The 16,291-nt window shown below is 39.6% G+C and overlaps 1 protein-coding gene across 2 annotated transcripts; it reads left to right on the top strand.

Moving 5' to 3' along the window:
* The first annotated feature begins 3,952 nt into the window (after positions 1-3,952).
* Positions 3,953-15,383, top strand: LOC139615090 (hepatoma-derived growth factor-related protein 3-like). 2 transcript variants are annotated; one of them, XM_071472914.1, is made up of 6 exons: positions 3,953-4,213; positions 4,936-5,012; positions 6,315-6,453; positions 6,695-6,856; positions 9,231-9,360; positions 10,785-15,383. In XM_071472914.1, the coding sequence occupies exons 1-6, from the start codon at positions 4,130-4,132 to the stop codon at positions 10,865-10,867; spliced, it is 675 nt and encodes a 224-aa protein (XP_071329015.1). In that variant the 5' UTR covers positions 3,953-4,129; the 3' UTR covers positions 10,868-15,383. The 2 variants fall into 2 exon arrangements, with proteins under 2 accessions (XP_071329015.1, XP_071329016.1); XM_071472915.1 differs by having other exon boundaries at positions 9,231-9,365.
* The last annotated feature ends 908 nt before the right edge of the window (positions 15,384-16,291 follow it).

Below are 16,291 nucleotides of genomic sequence, written 5' to 3'. Positions count from 1 at the left end.
GTGTTTGTTGAAGATCCTCCTGAGTTTTTCTGATACCCCAGACACATATGGGATGACTATGTTGTTTCTCTTGTTTGGTTTTTCTTTCTCAACCATATTGCTACTTTTCTTTCTGGAAGCAGAAGCAGTTTTCACAAAGGTCCAGTTGGGGTAACCACAAGTTGTGAGGGCGCCTCTCAGGTGCTTGTGTTCTACCCTTTGGGCCTGTGAGCTGGTGGGTACGTTATCAGCTCTGTGTTGCAGGGTTCTGATAACACCAAGCTTGTGTTCCAGAGGGTGGTGTGAGTCGAAAAGTAGATATTGGTGTGTGTGTGTGGGTTTTCTGTATACCCCAATGTGGAGGCTCCTGTCCTTTTTCATATGGACGTCACAATCTAAGAAGGGCAGACTATTGTCCTTGACATCCTCTCTGGTGAACTTGATGTTTTTGTCCACTGAGTTAATGTGTTCAGTAAAAGCTTGCACCTCTTTGGTTTTGATTTTAACCCATGTGTCGTCCACATATCTGAACCAGTGGCTTGGTGTAATCCCTTCAAAGGAGTTCAAAGCCCTGTTCTCTACCTCCTCCATGTATAGATTTGCCACAATGGGGGATACTGGAGAACCCATGGCACAGCCCCCCCCCCCCCACACACACACACTAGGAGTATAGTTTGGGTTCCCCCCCCCCCTTTTTTTAATGGCACGGTGGATGGCTGCCTCTGTGTTTTGGTGCGCTCATTGCATCAATCACCAGGAAAAATTCCTTGTATGTGAAAACATACTTGGCAATAAAACTGATTCTGATTCTGATTCTGATTCTGAACTTTCATGAGTAGTAACATCCTGGATGATCAACTCCATCATCATCCTCCTGCATCAGCACTGATCTAGCACCTACAACAGAGACCTCTAGTTTGAACATTGTCATTGTGAGGATGTACATGTTGTTTGCTGCAAAACTAATAATGCAAAGGTCATACAGATGAAGCTGCTGAATGTCTGAGCAATAAACTCCTGGTGCCCAAGGCAAGTCAGGATCCATCCACAACCATCACATTATATTCACCAGTGCTGCCTCATTGCCACCCACTCTGTCATGGTATTAGTGCCTCTCCCTCATTCACAGTGTTTCTGCTGTTTTCCCCTCCCTTTGTTTCTTGTTTGTCGGCAGTTTGTCTCTCTACGTGTCTGTGTGATCCGGTCCCTCCTGCTGCCAATCTACTCATCCACCAATTGAGCTCCTGCAGCATATGTTCTCCAGTCCTACACTGCAGTCTTTGCCAGATCATTAGTTTTTTCTCCTTTTGGGTTCAAATTAAACACATCACACTAACTCTACAGCATCAGCCATTATCACTGATACTGGTCAGTGAAATGTCAACACAGTGTCTTATGTTCTAAGAAGTATTTATCCTGATAGTTTAGCCACTGACTTGCAGTGATAGAAAGAAATCATATTTAGATTTACTCAGCTACTGTACTTAAATACAATTTAGAAGTATTTGTACTTTACTTTAGTGTTTCCATTTAATGCAACTTTATATTCATCCTCCAGCACCCCTCAGAGGCAAATATTGTGCTTTTTACCCCCCTACTTTGTCTCACAGCTTTAGTTATTAGTTAGTTTTCAGATTACAATTTTTCATACTCTTTCTGTCCAGTGAAAACCTTGTATCTCCAGATGTGTTGATTCTGAATATTTGTGATAAACTGAGAGATGAAGTGTTTCTTTATGGGTTGAGAAAATCATCCTCCTTTTTAAGTTAAACTATTAAAATCTCTTGGCTCAGCAGGAAAGTTCTTTGTCATGAAGATGAAAACAGGCTGTTTATCTGAGCTGGTGAAAGTTGACTTCTAAGAGATGTGTGGTTCTCAGGATGGCAGGGCCGAACTGGGACAGAAAATTGGCCCTGGTATTTTGGTCCAGACCGGCCCACCACATACAATCACACACAGCCTGGCCCAGTGTCAGTTTAAAAAAAGAACCAATCAGCCGCTGATTTATGTGTTTCATGGGCCTGTGCTGACTTTTTTTTGACCAATGCATTACGCTGGCACAGAGACCAAGGGGGAAGGTGTTTAAATATGTGATTGGGCCAGTCTGAGCCCAGTGGGCTGCTGATCTACGAGTTTTATGGGCTGGTCAGACAAATATAAAAAGAAATGTATCGGCCCAAAAAGCATGTCGGCCCAGCAGGAAACTTAAATAAGGTTCTGAATGCAAGACTTTTACATGTAGTGGAATATTTTCACAGTGTGGGTTTGCACTTTTATTCTATTATTATTCTATTCTATTATTTCATATAAAGGTTTGAAATAAATTAAAGATGGTGGGCAGGAAGAAAAAAATCATCTTAGCTTTAGTTATTGTTCAATACTTATTTAAATAACAACTACAAGTTCAACCACTGAAAGGGAAAAAAGAAAATAAATCAGGCTGCCATCGTGTCTACAGGCAGGTTCTCTTAATGAAACTCACTGATGGTTTTTTGGTGTTTGTTGTAATCATTTCTCCCGTCCATATAGTGACCATTAAAAGATTCTTCCTAACAGTTTATGTGATGTGGACACACTCCTTGATCTGTATAAAAATGTATTCTACAATGTTGATGGAGCTAATATGAGGCTTTTGCAGTGTATTAGTCTTGTTAATACAAAAATCCCTAAGGAGGCACCTCTCACAGCCAGTATGAGAGGGAGAAATTATTTCAGCAGGCAAAAACGGTTTTAAAATGTATGCACTATGGGCACTATGTTTTAAGACAGAGTTGAACTTATCCCTTAAAAAAAGGATCTTAAACTCACCATGAAATGTTGCTCTAAGTTGGATTATACATGAGTATTTGTCAGGATTAGATGGTGAACCAGCATGTTCTTGTTACTGATGCATTTGGACCAACACAGTCTTGTGGGTGTATAGCCATTGTATCACATCATTTAGTATTATTACAGAAAAGCAGCCAATTCCTTATCGATTTCCCTTATGCCAGTTGAAAATATCATATTTTAATATATTTATGAACAAATGCCAAAAATCTTACTTTGACTTTTCCCAGATAGCAAAATAAATCCGGCCCATATTTGGGCCTCACGCTTTTTTTTCGTCTGGCCCAGTATACACCAGGTTCCATGGCTCAAATCTGGCCTAGATAAAGCATGACTGTTAGATGCCACTTTCACATCTGGCCCAATTCAGGCACACACACAGGGAATCTTCTAGCTGTCAGACAATACAAGAGGATATAAATACGGAAATCTGCCCACTTGTGAAAGTATATGGGCCAGACTTGGGCTGAGGACACAGGCATGTGATTTAATTTTGCTATCTGGGTTTCCTCTAATTTTTGTGCTGCATTTGCTCAAAATGTTGTTACATCTTAACTTCTTCATCTTCATCTCATTTTCATTAATAATTATATTCAAAGCACATGAAAAAAAAAACTTAATGGTAAGAATTGCTGCTTGTCTGCTATAGGACGAAGAGAGGACACCTCACTTTGCTAAAACCGGGAGATGCTTCCACCAAGTGGCCCTCAGCTGTCATTAAAATGTGAGATGAAACTGATCATTTAACTGGAGCTACTGTACAGACTGTGTCTGGGAAAGAGGAATGTGCATGATCTTTATTATTAATGTTATATTATCTTATTGGTAATATTGTGGCTTTTTTTTACCGTATGTTATTAACTCTAAACTATCATGTTAGGTTTAGTTTTAGTTGAGTAGAGAAGCACTCGTTCATCTTTATTTATTTATTACTATTATTATTATTATTATTATTATTTTTAAATAACACGTTGAAGACTGTAATTTTAAGATAATTCGACTATATTGAACCTATGTGCGTCACGCTGCTTTTATTTCGGAGACCGGAAGTTAGATTTCTCCCACTCTGACAGATTTTGCGTTTCTTACAGGTACCGTCCAGCTCAGGCCATTCTCAAATACGTTTGCACCTGAATTGGTACGTAAGAGGGTAGCCCTTCCAGGCCCCGTTTTCCGCGTTTTTTAATTATTTATTTCCGTGTAAACTGCAGTCTTGATATAAAAACATTGATGGTGGATAATTTAGCCCAGCGTTGAGGGCCCCGGGGAGAACTGCTAAGGATTATAAAGTCATCTGAGACCTCGGTTCATACTCTGAAACATGGCTCGACCACGGCCGCGGGAATACAAGGCAGGAGATCTGGTTTTCGCTAAGATGAAGGGATACCCGCACTGGCCGGCGAGGGTGAGTCTGGGATGCGGCCGGGCTGGGAACGCAGGGAGGCGGGGTTGATTTACACAATACAGCCGCTGCTTTGTTGGGGGAATAGGAGGGATGCTGACTCCGGTTTCAGTGTTCTTATTATTGACGACGAAACCGTGTGTTATGAGCCTTTGACTTCCTCCAGGTTGAGTAGAAAATTAGACATTTTAAAATGAGGAAAAACGTAAAAATGTATGATTTTCTCAGCACGTCCCCGCTCCGCTCATGTTCACGTCAGTATCTTTGACATCGCATGTTTGTAGCTGTCACACACTGGAGTAAACGAGCCAAGAGCTGAGCTCGAGTGACTTTTACTCGAGCTCCACCATTAATACACAGGTCTCATCAGCAATAAATAATGTTCTGCATTATACATACATTCACTATGTGGAGAGACAGAGCGTGGCCTGGAGTCCAGTGGCGCACATGTGCCGCGGTGTGATGAGTTGCTGAGGATGTGCTCAGTGCAGCGGGCTGTCAGGCTCCATTTGTGACCTCTCAGCTACTCCAGCGCCTCCCGCTACCATTTCACTCTCCGTTTAGTTCACTTTCGCCACGCTTTATTGTTTATGTGTGACAGGACACAGGCCAATAATAGTCTGCATCATTTAAGGTAATGTGGTGGACATCAACAGATGACTGGAAATCGAAAGAAGTGAGTATAATAAATATTCAGTAACAGTTTCTCTCTCTGTGTCCTTCAGATTGATGAGCTTCCTGAAGGAGCTGTCAAACCACCTGCCAATAAATACCCCATCTTCTTCTTTGGGACCCATGAAACGTAGGTGCCTTTTTTCTTCCAGGACGTGCAGCGCTCCTTTTACACTTACGTTGTGTGAGAGAGAAGCAGCAGCCATACTCAAGCTCATAATGAATGTTATGGAGTTACTCCATATTAGGACTCTAATAGCTTTTAGCACAACCCTACTTGCACACAAAAAAAGTTTTTGTGTATAAGTATTGTTGCCATTTGTTTTGTATATTAAATTAAAGCAATACTTCAGAGACTGTTTTCAGTTCTTTAGTTCAGGGATGTCCACATGTTTTAAGCCACAAGTATTTTCCAGAGCTTTCAACCACATTTCACTTAGTTGGAGCTCAGTTGTCTTCACATGACCTATGCATGGCACTTTGGTCATGTGACCAGATGATATACCACCACCTGTTATCATGTAGCCTGAATAGATTTTTTGCTTGAACAAAATATGAAAAACCATTAAATGCATCAGTGTTAAATGAAGGACTTTGCATAAATACTAGCTCTACTAAAGTTAATAATTATCCTGATTAGGCTGGGTGTCCTTCAAAATGGCTTCTAAAGAATATGTTCCCTATGTATGTCTGGAAAATATGATTTGTAGGCCGGGGTGTCTCTGTAGCACTACAACCCTTATGTTGCTAACAATGCACAACAATGTTGGGACACATTCTGCCTTTAGATATTGCTTGGCCATATTGCGATTTTGATCATATTTCTATTAGTTGTTCAGCCCTAATCCATTTTAACGAAAAGATAATCACAATACTCATTACAGTACAAATTGTAGTTTTACTTCATTTTTATTTTCAAGCTTGGTCTCCGTAGACACTTAGACATGTTCTTGTAAATAAACAGCCAATCATCAGCATTATCCAGGCATGCTGCATGCTGATTGGCCCACTGACACTGACACTCATTTACTCCTTAGGTATTGAAATTTGGTAGCGAATGATGAGACATTTTTTCATCCCCGATGATATTGATACCCCGCCCTAATCCTGATTTAGATCAGCAAATATATGATCGAATAGTATGAGTGAGCATTCAACACCCAGTTTTAGTACTTAACAGTTTTTGATACAGACACATTTCTGTCCATGCTCAAAAAGTAGTGATGTTTGATATGCAGACCTTTGTTTGAATATCAGGTGTTTTACTTCAGTTATTATGTTTAATACTCTTAATAAATAGTTTTCTGCAAAATTTTAAATCTCTAAATTTGAAATGATTATATATAAACTTCCATTTATTTTGTGAAACATCTTGTGGTATTCCAGACTGTTTTAGTAATAGTAGTAATAAATATCTCTTCCCCTTCTTTAGTGCATTCTTGGGCCCCAAGGATCTCCTGCCCTACAAGGAGTATAAGGACAAATTTGGCAAGTCCAACAAGAGGAAAGGCTTCAATGAGGGCCTGTGGGAGATCGAGAACAACCCCAGAGTCAAGTTCACAGGCTATCAGGTCAGTCAGTGTTATTGTGTGTGTGGTTCAGAGTGAAGACAAGGAAGAAAACAGCAGAGATGACAGACAAGCTGATGCTCAGCAGAGCCACACCAAAACTTTAAGACACAAATGAAAGAGCAGGATTAATTGGTCTTAACTTGTTGTCACACATCTAAACTTGAGGTGTCAGTCACTGTGGAACAAGTCATTCCTTATTTCAGCTGTGCAAAAAAATGTTTTGGTCATTTTTTGCACACAGGCCATCCAGCAACAGAGTTCATCAGAAACAGAAGAGGGTGGAAACACTGTTGATGGCAGCAGTGAGGGAGACGAGGGCGACTCTGTTGAGGGGGAAGATGACAAAGAGAAGCTGAAGGGAGACAAAACGGGATCCAAACGGAAAAAGACAGCCACCTCGAAGGTACGCTACCTCAGCTCGTGAGCAGACTAACACACAGGCGAAGACGATTCAGGTTGAGCAGGAGCACTGACAGGAGGTGACAGTGACAACCAGCCTGAGAATGACATCATCAATTTAGAGGATTTGATGAATTCAGAGATTTTATTTGGGATTTGGCATGAACAGTAGAGGTCATGAGCTGTGTCTCATTAGTGGCACTGACAGAGAAGTCCTTGCTACACATCCTCCACCTGTGAGGTTGAAGACATAGGTGCAGTACTTTGGGATTTTCTTGTGATTCTTGCTTTAAAGAGGCTGCAGACGCACAGTGCTTTGGACTAACTGTTTGGTATGATCGTATACAAACAGGTTGACAGCGTCACTCACTCAGTGTGGGTTAAACAGATGAGTTTGTGCAGCTTATCCAAAGGCAGAAGTGTTTGTACCTGTTCCCAATGACCACACTTGAATGCAGGTTAAACCTCTGCCATTGTGGCCTCCTTCTGTCTCTCTGAACTCCTTCCAAAAACGCTTTGTCTTTTGTGTGTCTTTGCGTTCTACATTTGTTTAATCGTCTGAATGGGGGTGACTGGAAACCTTCAGACATTTTTGGAATTTGAATTTCAAATGATAAGGCTGTATATGTTCTATATTTACGTTATTGTCAACAATTCCCAAACCCAACAATGAATACATCCCACAAACACATGTGTCTGTATATCCAGAGCCCCGTGTATCCTACTCCTCTGTTTAGAGAGCACCACAGCTTTAGAACAACTATTAAAAACAAATCAGTGAGTGTCACTTTGTCACTGTTCCTTCATTACCATTAATATACACACTGTAGTGTATTTTGATTTTATCCTCCAAAATCTATCTGGTGCACAAGGTTTGCTGTTAAGATGTTTCTTAAATAGGGCAACCAGGCTGTGTTTTTTTTTTAGCTGTAGCTTCACTTCTTTGTATTTATCTACATTTCAATCATCCAAACATGTTGGTTTCTTTACTGTATTCATCATGACGTTCTGCTCTCTTTGACCATGCCTTTATTTTGAAAAAAAAAAAAGCCTTTAGCTTTGAGTGGATGGAGTGCTGCAGAGCTAACCACCAGAGTGTGTGTTGCTGTACTAGTGCATAAGCCACTGCTACTGTAAAAGGAGGCAGGTTGAAAAAGTCACACGCATCCTGCTCCTCACTTAGCAACCACTGTTGCCTAGCAACTGAGCTCCATTATGCACAGCACATGTGGTGCATCCAAAGGAATGTGGCGCTGCTGGGGAGCAGTGTGTTCCTGTGTATGTGTGTATGTGTATGTGTGTGTCTGTGCATGCATGCACGTGTGTGTTTGTGTGTGTGTGTGTGTGTGTGTGTGTGTGTGTGTGTGTGTGTGTGTGCAAGGAGCACACAATGAAACTGAAATCTCCTCAGATAAGAGAAGATGAAATGTGATCTCTGTGTTGATGGGGTGGTGTCAGGGGAGCTGTCATTTGGTTGTTCATCAACCTTCCCTCACTCCTCCTTCAACCCTACTTGAGCACAGGGCTGTAGTAACAGATACTACTGAGTTACTTTGAAACTGTCCATCATAGACCACTGTTTAAACAGTGCAATGTGTGTAACAGGTTCTAATCATGCGCTCTGAATGATAGAGAAGAGACTCTTATTTACAGCTGCACCATGAATTGTGCCTTCAAATTATACAACTACTCAGTGGTGCCAGCAGACATAATCCTGTAGCACTGTGCATACATTTTTTTTTTTTTTATGATTTTGTTTGTTTATGTAGCTAAATGAGGGAATCCGTTGCCTGGTTACTGGCAAACATTTTTTGTAGATTTCAAAGTGCTGATACACACTTTTTCATGTGCTTATAACCCAAAAATATCATGGGTAACAAAAGGTGCAGTGTACTACAGCTTTACAAGAGAGGAAAGCAGATGACATGCAGCGAAGGGCCTTGGGTCGAACCCAGACCGCTGCAGTTAAATATAAGATGATCCTGTATTATACAAGAACCTAAAGGTAGCCTACAAGCGGTGCCTACTATTAAATATAATCTTATAATCCAACTACTGATGTTGTATAATCATATATTCACGGCACAAAATTTACTATTTTGTTCTTATTTCACTAGAATAATGGAAAAAATGTTAGATCCAGTAAAACATTTGTCAGTTTATGTAATAAAAAATGTTGCTTGCTATAAAGCATTGAACGTGGGAGCTGTGTGCAGTGAAGTCAAGTCCATGACTGCCTCACAGTGGGAATGGTTATTGCCCTCTTCTAACTGTGTTGTTGTTTATCCCCTGTAAAATGTGATTTGCTGCTACTGACATTTTTTTCTGTTTGAAATGAAAGTTCTGACACTCAGTAACTGTTCCCGCCTCCTGATCAGAAATCCTCCAAGCTGTCGAGGATCTCGTCTGGAGAGGACGACATGGAGAAGGACGGGAAAGATGACGACCAGAAGAGCGGCTCAGAGGGAGGAGACCCGGACAACGACATCATCCAAAACACCACCGACAGTAAGGTGGGATTCATTAATGCTTTCATATCCTGATCATTCGCTTGTGCTCAGTAGGCACAGGTGCACAGGAACAGATGACATTTTAAAGGTTGATGTTCCATATTCCCTTGCTTCAAATCTCAATTCATTTTTTATTGATTTTCAGCCCAGAAGAACTGTACAGTATAATTATTTTTCAAAATAGCAGCTCAAGTTCTTTGATATATAAAGTAGGGACAAACCTTGAACATCACTGTTTTTGAGTGTTTTTATAGTTTCATGTGTCTGCATCAGTGACAGTCAGGGTCAGAGACATTACACCTGTCTCATTCTCAGGAACGTGATCACTTGGACTCAATGATGAACTGATTAGAATTTAATGGTCAAAGGTCAAAAGTCAAGGTCACCGTGACCTCAAAAAACATGCTTTTGGCCATAACTGGTGAATTTCTTTACTAATTAAAAGTTAAACACAAATGTCAAATATGATAAAATGATGTACTGATGACATTTTATATTCCAAAAGGTCACCTTCTCTCTGACATCACAATGTTCTGCATAAAACACTTCTGGCCATTATTCACTGTTGTAACTCAGGAAGAGGAGGTCATTACCAAATTTCCTGCAACATTTCTGATTGGTGGAGGCAAACAACCATGAGGCAGGACTTCTAGGTCTGTCCTGAAATGTTTGAATATTCTGTAACTTTTGTGAAAACAGTGGAGCAGTTATGTGAAAATTAATTAAAGTAGTAGTAAAGCTGTAAAGCTGAAGGGACTCCGGAGTCGGTATTCAGATAAGACAGTTGCAATAACCTGTTTAGAAAGTTTTTTACTGTGAAAGTGAAGAAAGAGGCTGAAAACTACATAAAACCTAGATGGTATTTTGTGGAGCATTAGCCCAGATGATAACCATTAACAAGCTTTGGCTGCTCTTTAATTGAAGTGGAGAAATTGACCAGACAAACCACGCAGTCCACACATGAAGCCTTTTTTCTTGTCATGTTTTTCAACCACTAGCCATAAGGGACACAAATTGGACCATTTTGTCTGCAAGTAAAAAATCCAAACAGGGCATCAGTAGAGCACATACACTCACTGAGCACTTTATTAGGAACACCATACTAATACTGAGTAGTTCCTCCCTTTGCTCTCAAACATGGTTAGCACAACAGTCTTAGGGGATAATATCTCAGAGTTGGTTCTGCTACCCCCAAAATATATGTTATTGCAGGTTGAACTTAGTTGTTCAACATCAAAAGATGCACATTTTTCATAAATAGAATGTAACATAGTTATTTGTCTCTACTTTATTATTTAGTTGTATTTTAAAATTTATTTGCAAAGCTCTTTGGTCAACATTTTTGACTTGACATAGTATGAGTAATACCACTCCCAGTAATGCTAACAATAACTGTGCTTCTTTATGATTGTGTCCCCCCAGAACCAGCTGCTCATAGAGGAACATTAAGCGAAGAAAGCATGAAAGGGAAATCATTCTTTGTAGCTCTGATGTTGGAAAGGTGAATCCACAACATGATTTCGCATCAGCACCATCTACTGGCCGCCATCGTCACCTCTTCTCCTCTGCTGGATCCAGATATGTGTTTTTTGAAGATGCACCCATCCTGATACTGGTACCTGTCATCCTGTGGATACCACACTTAAACTGGGCATTATGTCAGTTTTTTCAGTGCGTCAGCTAAATATCTAGGGCCACGTCGTTTAAAGCTTCTTTAATCATGAACTCACAAAAATAGACTGACTAGGATTTTTAATCAGTCTTATCCAGTGACACTGAATTCTTGTTTATATTGTTAAATAAACATAAAGTATATGATATTTAATGAAGACTTTTATCATGCTCTCTGAAACCATTAGGAGCTTGTATAACTTTGTTTACGTGGAACCTATTTTCTACAAGGATCATATTAATAATCCTGTCAGAATAGAAATGCTTTAAATTGTAAGGTATAGCCCTTTCAGATCTTATTAAGTGATGTTTATTTTTTTGGTAATTGGTGGGTGGTGTGGGTGACTCCATCTCCCCCTTTTAACTGCTAGTAGTAGAGTTCAATCTCTTGCTTCAGTAAAAATCTTTTCCATTAAAAAAAAGTTTTAATTAATTAGTAAAATGTCCATCTTTTTCAAAAGTTACTCTCAATCAACAATAATTCAAAGCCATGACAAAATAACCATAACTCAAGGTCAGCTTACTAGCTTTTCAGGAACTATCAACTGCATCTGTCAGTTTTCATCAGTGACCAGTGAAGGTGTTGATGTCACATATACTGATAGGAATCATTTATCATTTCATTAGAAGGAAGAAAATATACATATGCACAGCCATCTGCAAGGTCACAATCTGAAAATAAAGAGAACTTGAATCAAGATTGTTAGGAAGCAGAAATGTATTTTCTGTTGAACAGCAGAATATAATGATACTGAGCTTACAGAGAAACATCTGTGAATTCTGCAGCTCAGAGGCTAGCTCTATTCTAGCTAGCCACAGCTCTACTGCAATGCAGCTGCCGTGGGTACTTTTTATGTAATTTTGAATTTATAAAAAAATAATTAGAGTTTAACACCAGCCCTGCACGAGTTCATCTTCACAAAACAATTTTTGAAGGATAAATGGAAATATATATTAGCAAAAATCAGATGCTAGGCTAACCTGTGTAAAAGAATACATGGATAAGATATTCTTTTCCAATGACAGTAACACAACATCTTTATTTTTAGGCTAAAAGTTCATTTAAAAAAATCTGCTGTTTGAAAGACTCCCATTTTAACAAAGGAAATGTAATATAGATAACTGAAAATGGAAAACAGCAAAAGTACCAAAATGCTGCAACATTAAGTTAACATGACAACATGAAGACTTTGTGGCAGTTACATTACTTACTTTATTAAGGCCAATGAAAGCTCCAAATTTCACAAACAGGATGTGAAGTGTTTATCTTGGTGGTTTTATCTTCACACTAACCTTAACCATAACTTCATCACACGGCTGTTTTTAAAGTATTTTATGGTATTTTAAATTCTAATCACTTTCTCAGCTAAAAGGTCACTGGTATTTATCTACAACCTCTGTTACACCACTTGCTACATGTTTATGTGTTATAGAAACAGAAAGAAAGATCACTTATTGCCTCCTTGAAAAGTGACTTAGGATGTTTTCACACTTGGTCCCTTTCAGCCCTCAAAAAGAACTCAGATTGCTCCAGGTTTGCTTTGCCTTTTGCCTTTATATTTTAGCCCTGCTGCAGATGGATCACATTATTGCACTGGGGCTCTTGAAAGAACGTATAGACAGAACTATGGCCGCTGGTAATGACAACAAGACTGGTGGACGAGAAAAAAACTACTGTACTTCTCCAGATATAGAACCAACACATCAAACAGCAACTGTCTACTACACACAGAAACACCCCTCTGTCTTTCTCTCACTCTCTCTGTCACTCACACACACACACACACACACACACACACACACACACACACACACACACACACACACACTTGCTCATAAGGTTGCATTTATTAATGATAACACTGAAACTAATGATAACGTGGAGGTAGGCCAGTTGTACTGAGCAGTGGAGTGCAGTGACTTCTACAGATAGGCAAGCAGAACTGAACAACCCACAACCCTGCTTGTCTTTCCGGCATCGTGCTGCTCTCTACCTGGACATCTTCACCTTTCTGCACTCCTGGTGCAGGTTGAACAAGTATTAGGATTATTCCTTTTAACCGACAAGAAATAAATATAAATCTATAATATCAACGTATTTACCATTAACTGACAGTTACACCCTCCAGTGACAATGTAGAATCTTGTATTTTCGAGCCTCAGTGTTTTTAATCTTCCTGGATCATTGTCTGGACTGTAGTTGAAGCACAGAGATGCAGAACTTCAGTCTTGAGGAGTCATAGCATTTATTAACTGACAAACAGCCTAAAGTGCACATACATTATACTGCTAGGTTCACAGCCTCACTGCTAACTTCTCTCTGCTGCTGTCACCAGCCTCATTGCTCTCTCTTGCCTTTTATGCACAGAACCTACACACTGATCTCTTCCTGAAAGGATCTGCTCTACTCCTATAACAATATTCTGTTTCAAACTTCTCAAATTTACTGCAGATCTTGCGCAGAGATGATAAATCAGTGTAATTTGCTCATTTACTTGCTACTGCTCCCTCTTAACACTTAGGAAGACAAGGCTGTTGAAGTGATTAATTACTGTGCAAATTTTGTTTATGATGTGCACAATATCATAGCTGATCTCAGAGCAGTGGAAGCGGAGTCAAGGACAGCTTGACAAGCACTCTTTGGCTATAGGTAGTCACCTGTCAAAGATCCAGGAGTATCCTCCATGCGCAAACTTCCAAGAAAGGCTGCTGCCCTCTCTGCTTTACCAGCTCCAGCCTTTGTTAGTGGTACACAGTCACACCTACCCAGCTCCTTGTCAAGCTAGCTTTCAGAGAAAATAGCCTGCTGCTGCCACAAGAGGGCACTAAATTAGATGATGGATACAAAAAGCCATCAGATCCTTTCTGGGACAAAACACTGTTCAGAGATCAGATGTTAGGAGATATATCACTTCACTTCAGTATTTTTCTAATCGATGTGTTTTTTTTTTTAGCTTTAACAGGACAACTGCTTGCCTTGCTTGCACGCCAGTGGTACTAAGTTAAATTTAATACAACATACACACACAAACCTTTTGTCCAGTTTAAGAGGACTGCTGAGTTTGGTACATTTAAAAAGGACCATATGTGAAAATACCCTTATTAAATGTCATCAGAAGGTCAGTCTTACAGTAGTTTGTAAAATCAGTGTCACAATAAAAATACAGTATTGGTGCATCTGTGCTCTGTATGTGACATGATACAATACAATCATGACACCACATGTCAAATTTAGGTCAGGTGAAACAGGGGGTTGAGGTGGCTTGTGTTCCTCCCATGATCACACAGTGTAGATAACCATCAGTCAGTATTTATACTGTCCCGTGTATACCCATCTGTACTGTATCCCTCATGGTCACCTGTCAATCTGTACAAACGCATTTGATAAGACCTCTACATATATACATATATACTCTCCTACTGTCTAAGATATATGTTGGGTATTGCAGTGTACTGATCACTCTAGTTGTAGCTTTAAATAGCTTTTTTACAAGGATAATAATGGGAGGGACTTAAGGAATATTCAGTGATTGTCAAACGTTATCCATCACGATATGTTACTCTTTTATGTAACCAGAAAAAGATGAATGGAAAAACATAGATAAATGTATGAAGTGTTGTGCACAGCTGGGTTACACATTGTAACTCAATATTAACTATATCTGTATATTTTACTTTTGTTGTAGAATATAGGACCACTATTCTACTTGGACTGCTCTAGGTAACAGCTCATCTTTATATGGAAAAGTGAAACATCTGTTCTTCTGTGTATCTGTGAAATAGATCACTGTATATTTCAAAGCTTTTTATAGTGGCATGCTCTGCTGTTGTACTCCAGATCATTCTTTTATCAGTGTCCATTGGTTCTTAGTTTGAAATCAGACATTGTTGGTATAGAGGGGTGTGGAGGTGAAAGAATACACAATCCACTTTTTTTCTGTTGCCTTGTCTCTATGTGTAAAGCTGACAGTAAACTGAACCATATTAACTTTATAAGGACACTGAGAGCTGTGAAGGTTGTTTTTCATCTGAAGCATTGTGGACAACACACAATATAATGATACATTTGAAATTGCCAAACCTGCCATTGTACCTGTTGCCATTTACTTCAATTGATGACACCAGACTGCTTTGTCTTGTTACTCTGTGCCAGTTGCCTTTACTTTGCTTCCACTATTGTTGTCTTGAGATAAAGAACTATTTATTTTTTGATGATTGGTGAATGAGACAACTTCTGTATGTAAACTCATTATTTTTTTTATTCCCTTGAAACCTTTGTTATGCTCATATTTGGAACATGTTTTGGATTTTCAAGGTTTGTAATTTACAGTAAACTGTTTTTGCTGTTTATGGAGGAGACTTTTACAAAATAAACTAATTGGAATGCATAGAAAGGCTGTCATACTCATCACACACCACAGAACTCAATAGTTGCCTGGGTGTCTTAGATCCTTGATAACTTTATAGATATAAAGTTTTTCATGAGGGTGGTACTACAGGTAAAGCTGTATAGACCTAAATCAAATCAGCTGGTCTCACAGGCACTTGAGCTAATAATAAAAATTAGCATGCTAATTGCTCCCAGTTAACATGCCAGCATTAGCATGCTAGCTAACCCTCTGAACTCACCACATACAGTACAACCAGTATTTTCCCTGATCATAAACAGTGCTCTGGACCACAGCTTGTATAAATAAAGACAAAACATGTCAGACACTGTGCCACTGTTAATGCATCACATTCTGCACATTAGTAATACTAAACACTGTATATTAGTTACTACAACACAGATGTACACTCACGGAACACTTTATTAGGAACACCACACTAACACTGGATAGTTCCTCCTCTGCTCAGCTTCAGTTCTTCATGTTATGGCATGACTGCATCACATCATTTCTGCGGATTTGTCAGCTGCACTTTAATGCTGCCAATTTCCCGTTCTACCACATCCCAAAAGTGTTGTACTGGATCCAGGTCTGGAGACTGGGGAGGCCACTGAAGTTTACTGTACTCACTGTCATGCTGATGGAGCATTATCCTGCAGGAAAATACCCATAACAGTTACAACTAGCAGGAAGTAGCCATTAGAAGCTGGTTAACTGTGGCCATGACAGGATGAACATGTTCAGCAGCAATACTCAGATAGACTGTGGCATTCAGACCATGACTGTGTTAGTGTTAAGAAATCATCCTCCACACCATTACACCACCACCACCACCATCCTAGACTGTTGACAGAAGGCAGGTTGGGTTCA

The sequence above is a fragment of the Trachinotus anak genome, unplaced genomic scaffold, assembly GCF_046630095.1.
Source record: "Trachinotus anak isolate AG129_WGS33_773 ecotype Australia unplaced genomic scaffold, CSIRO_AGI_Tana_v1 ptg000042l, whole genome shotgun sequence".
Taxonomy (NCBI): Eukaryota; Metazoa; Chordata; class Actinopteri; order Carangiformes; family Carangidae; genus Trachinotus; species Trachinotus anak.
Note: the sequence above shows the minus strand (reverse complement) of the source record. Positions and strands in the feature narration are given on the sequence as shown.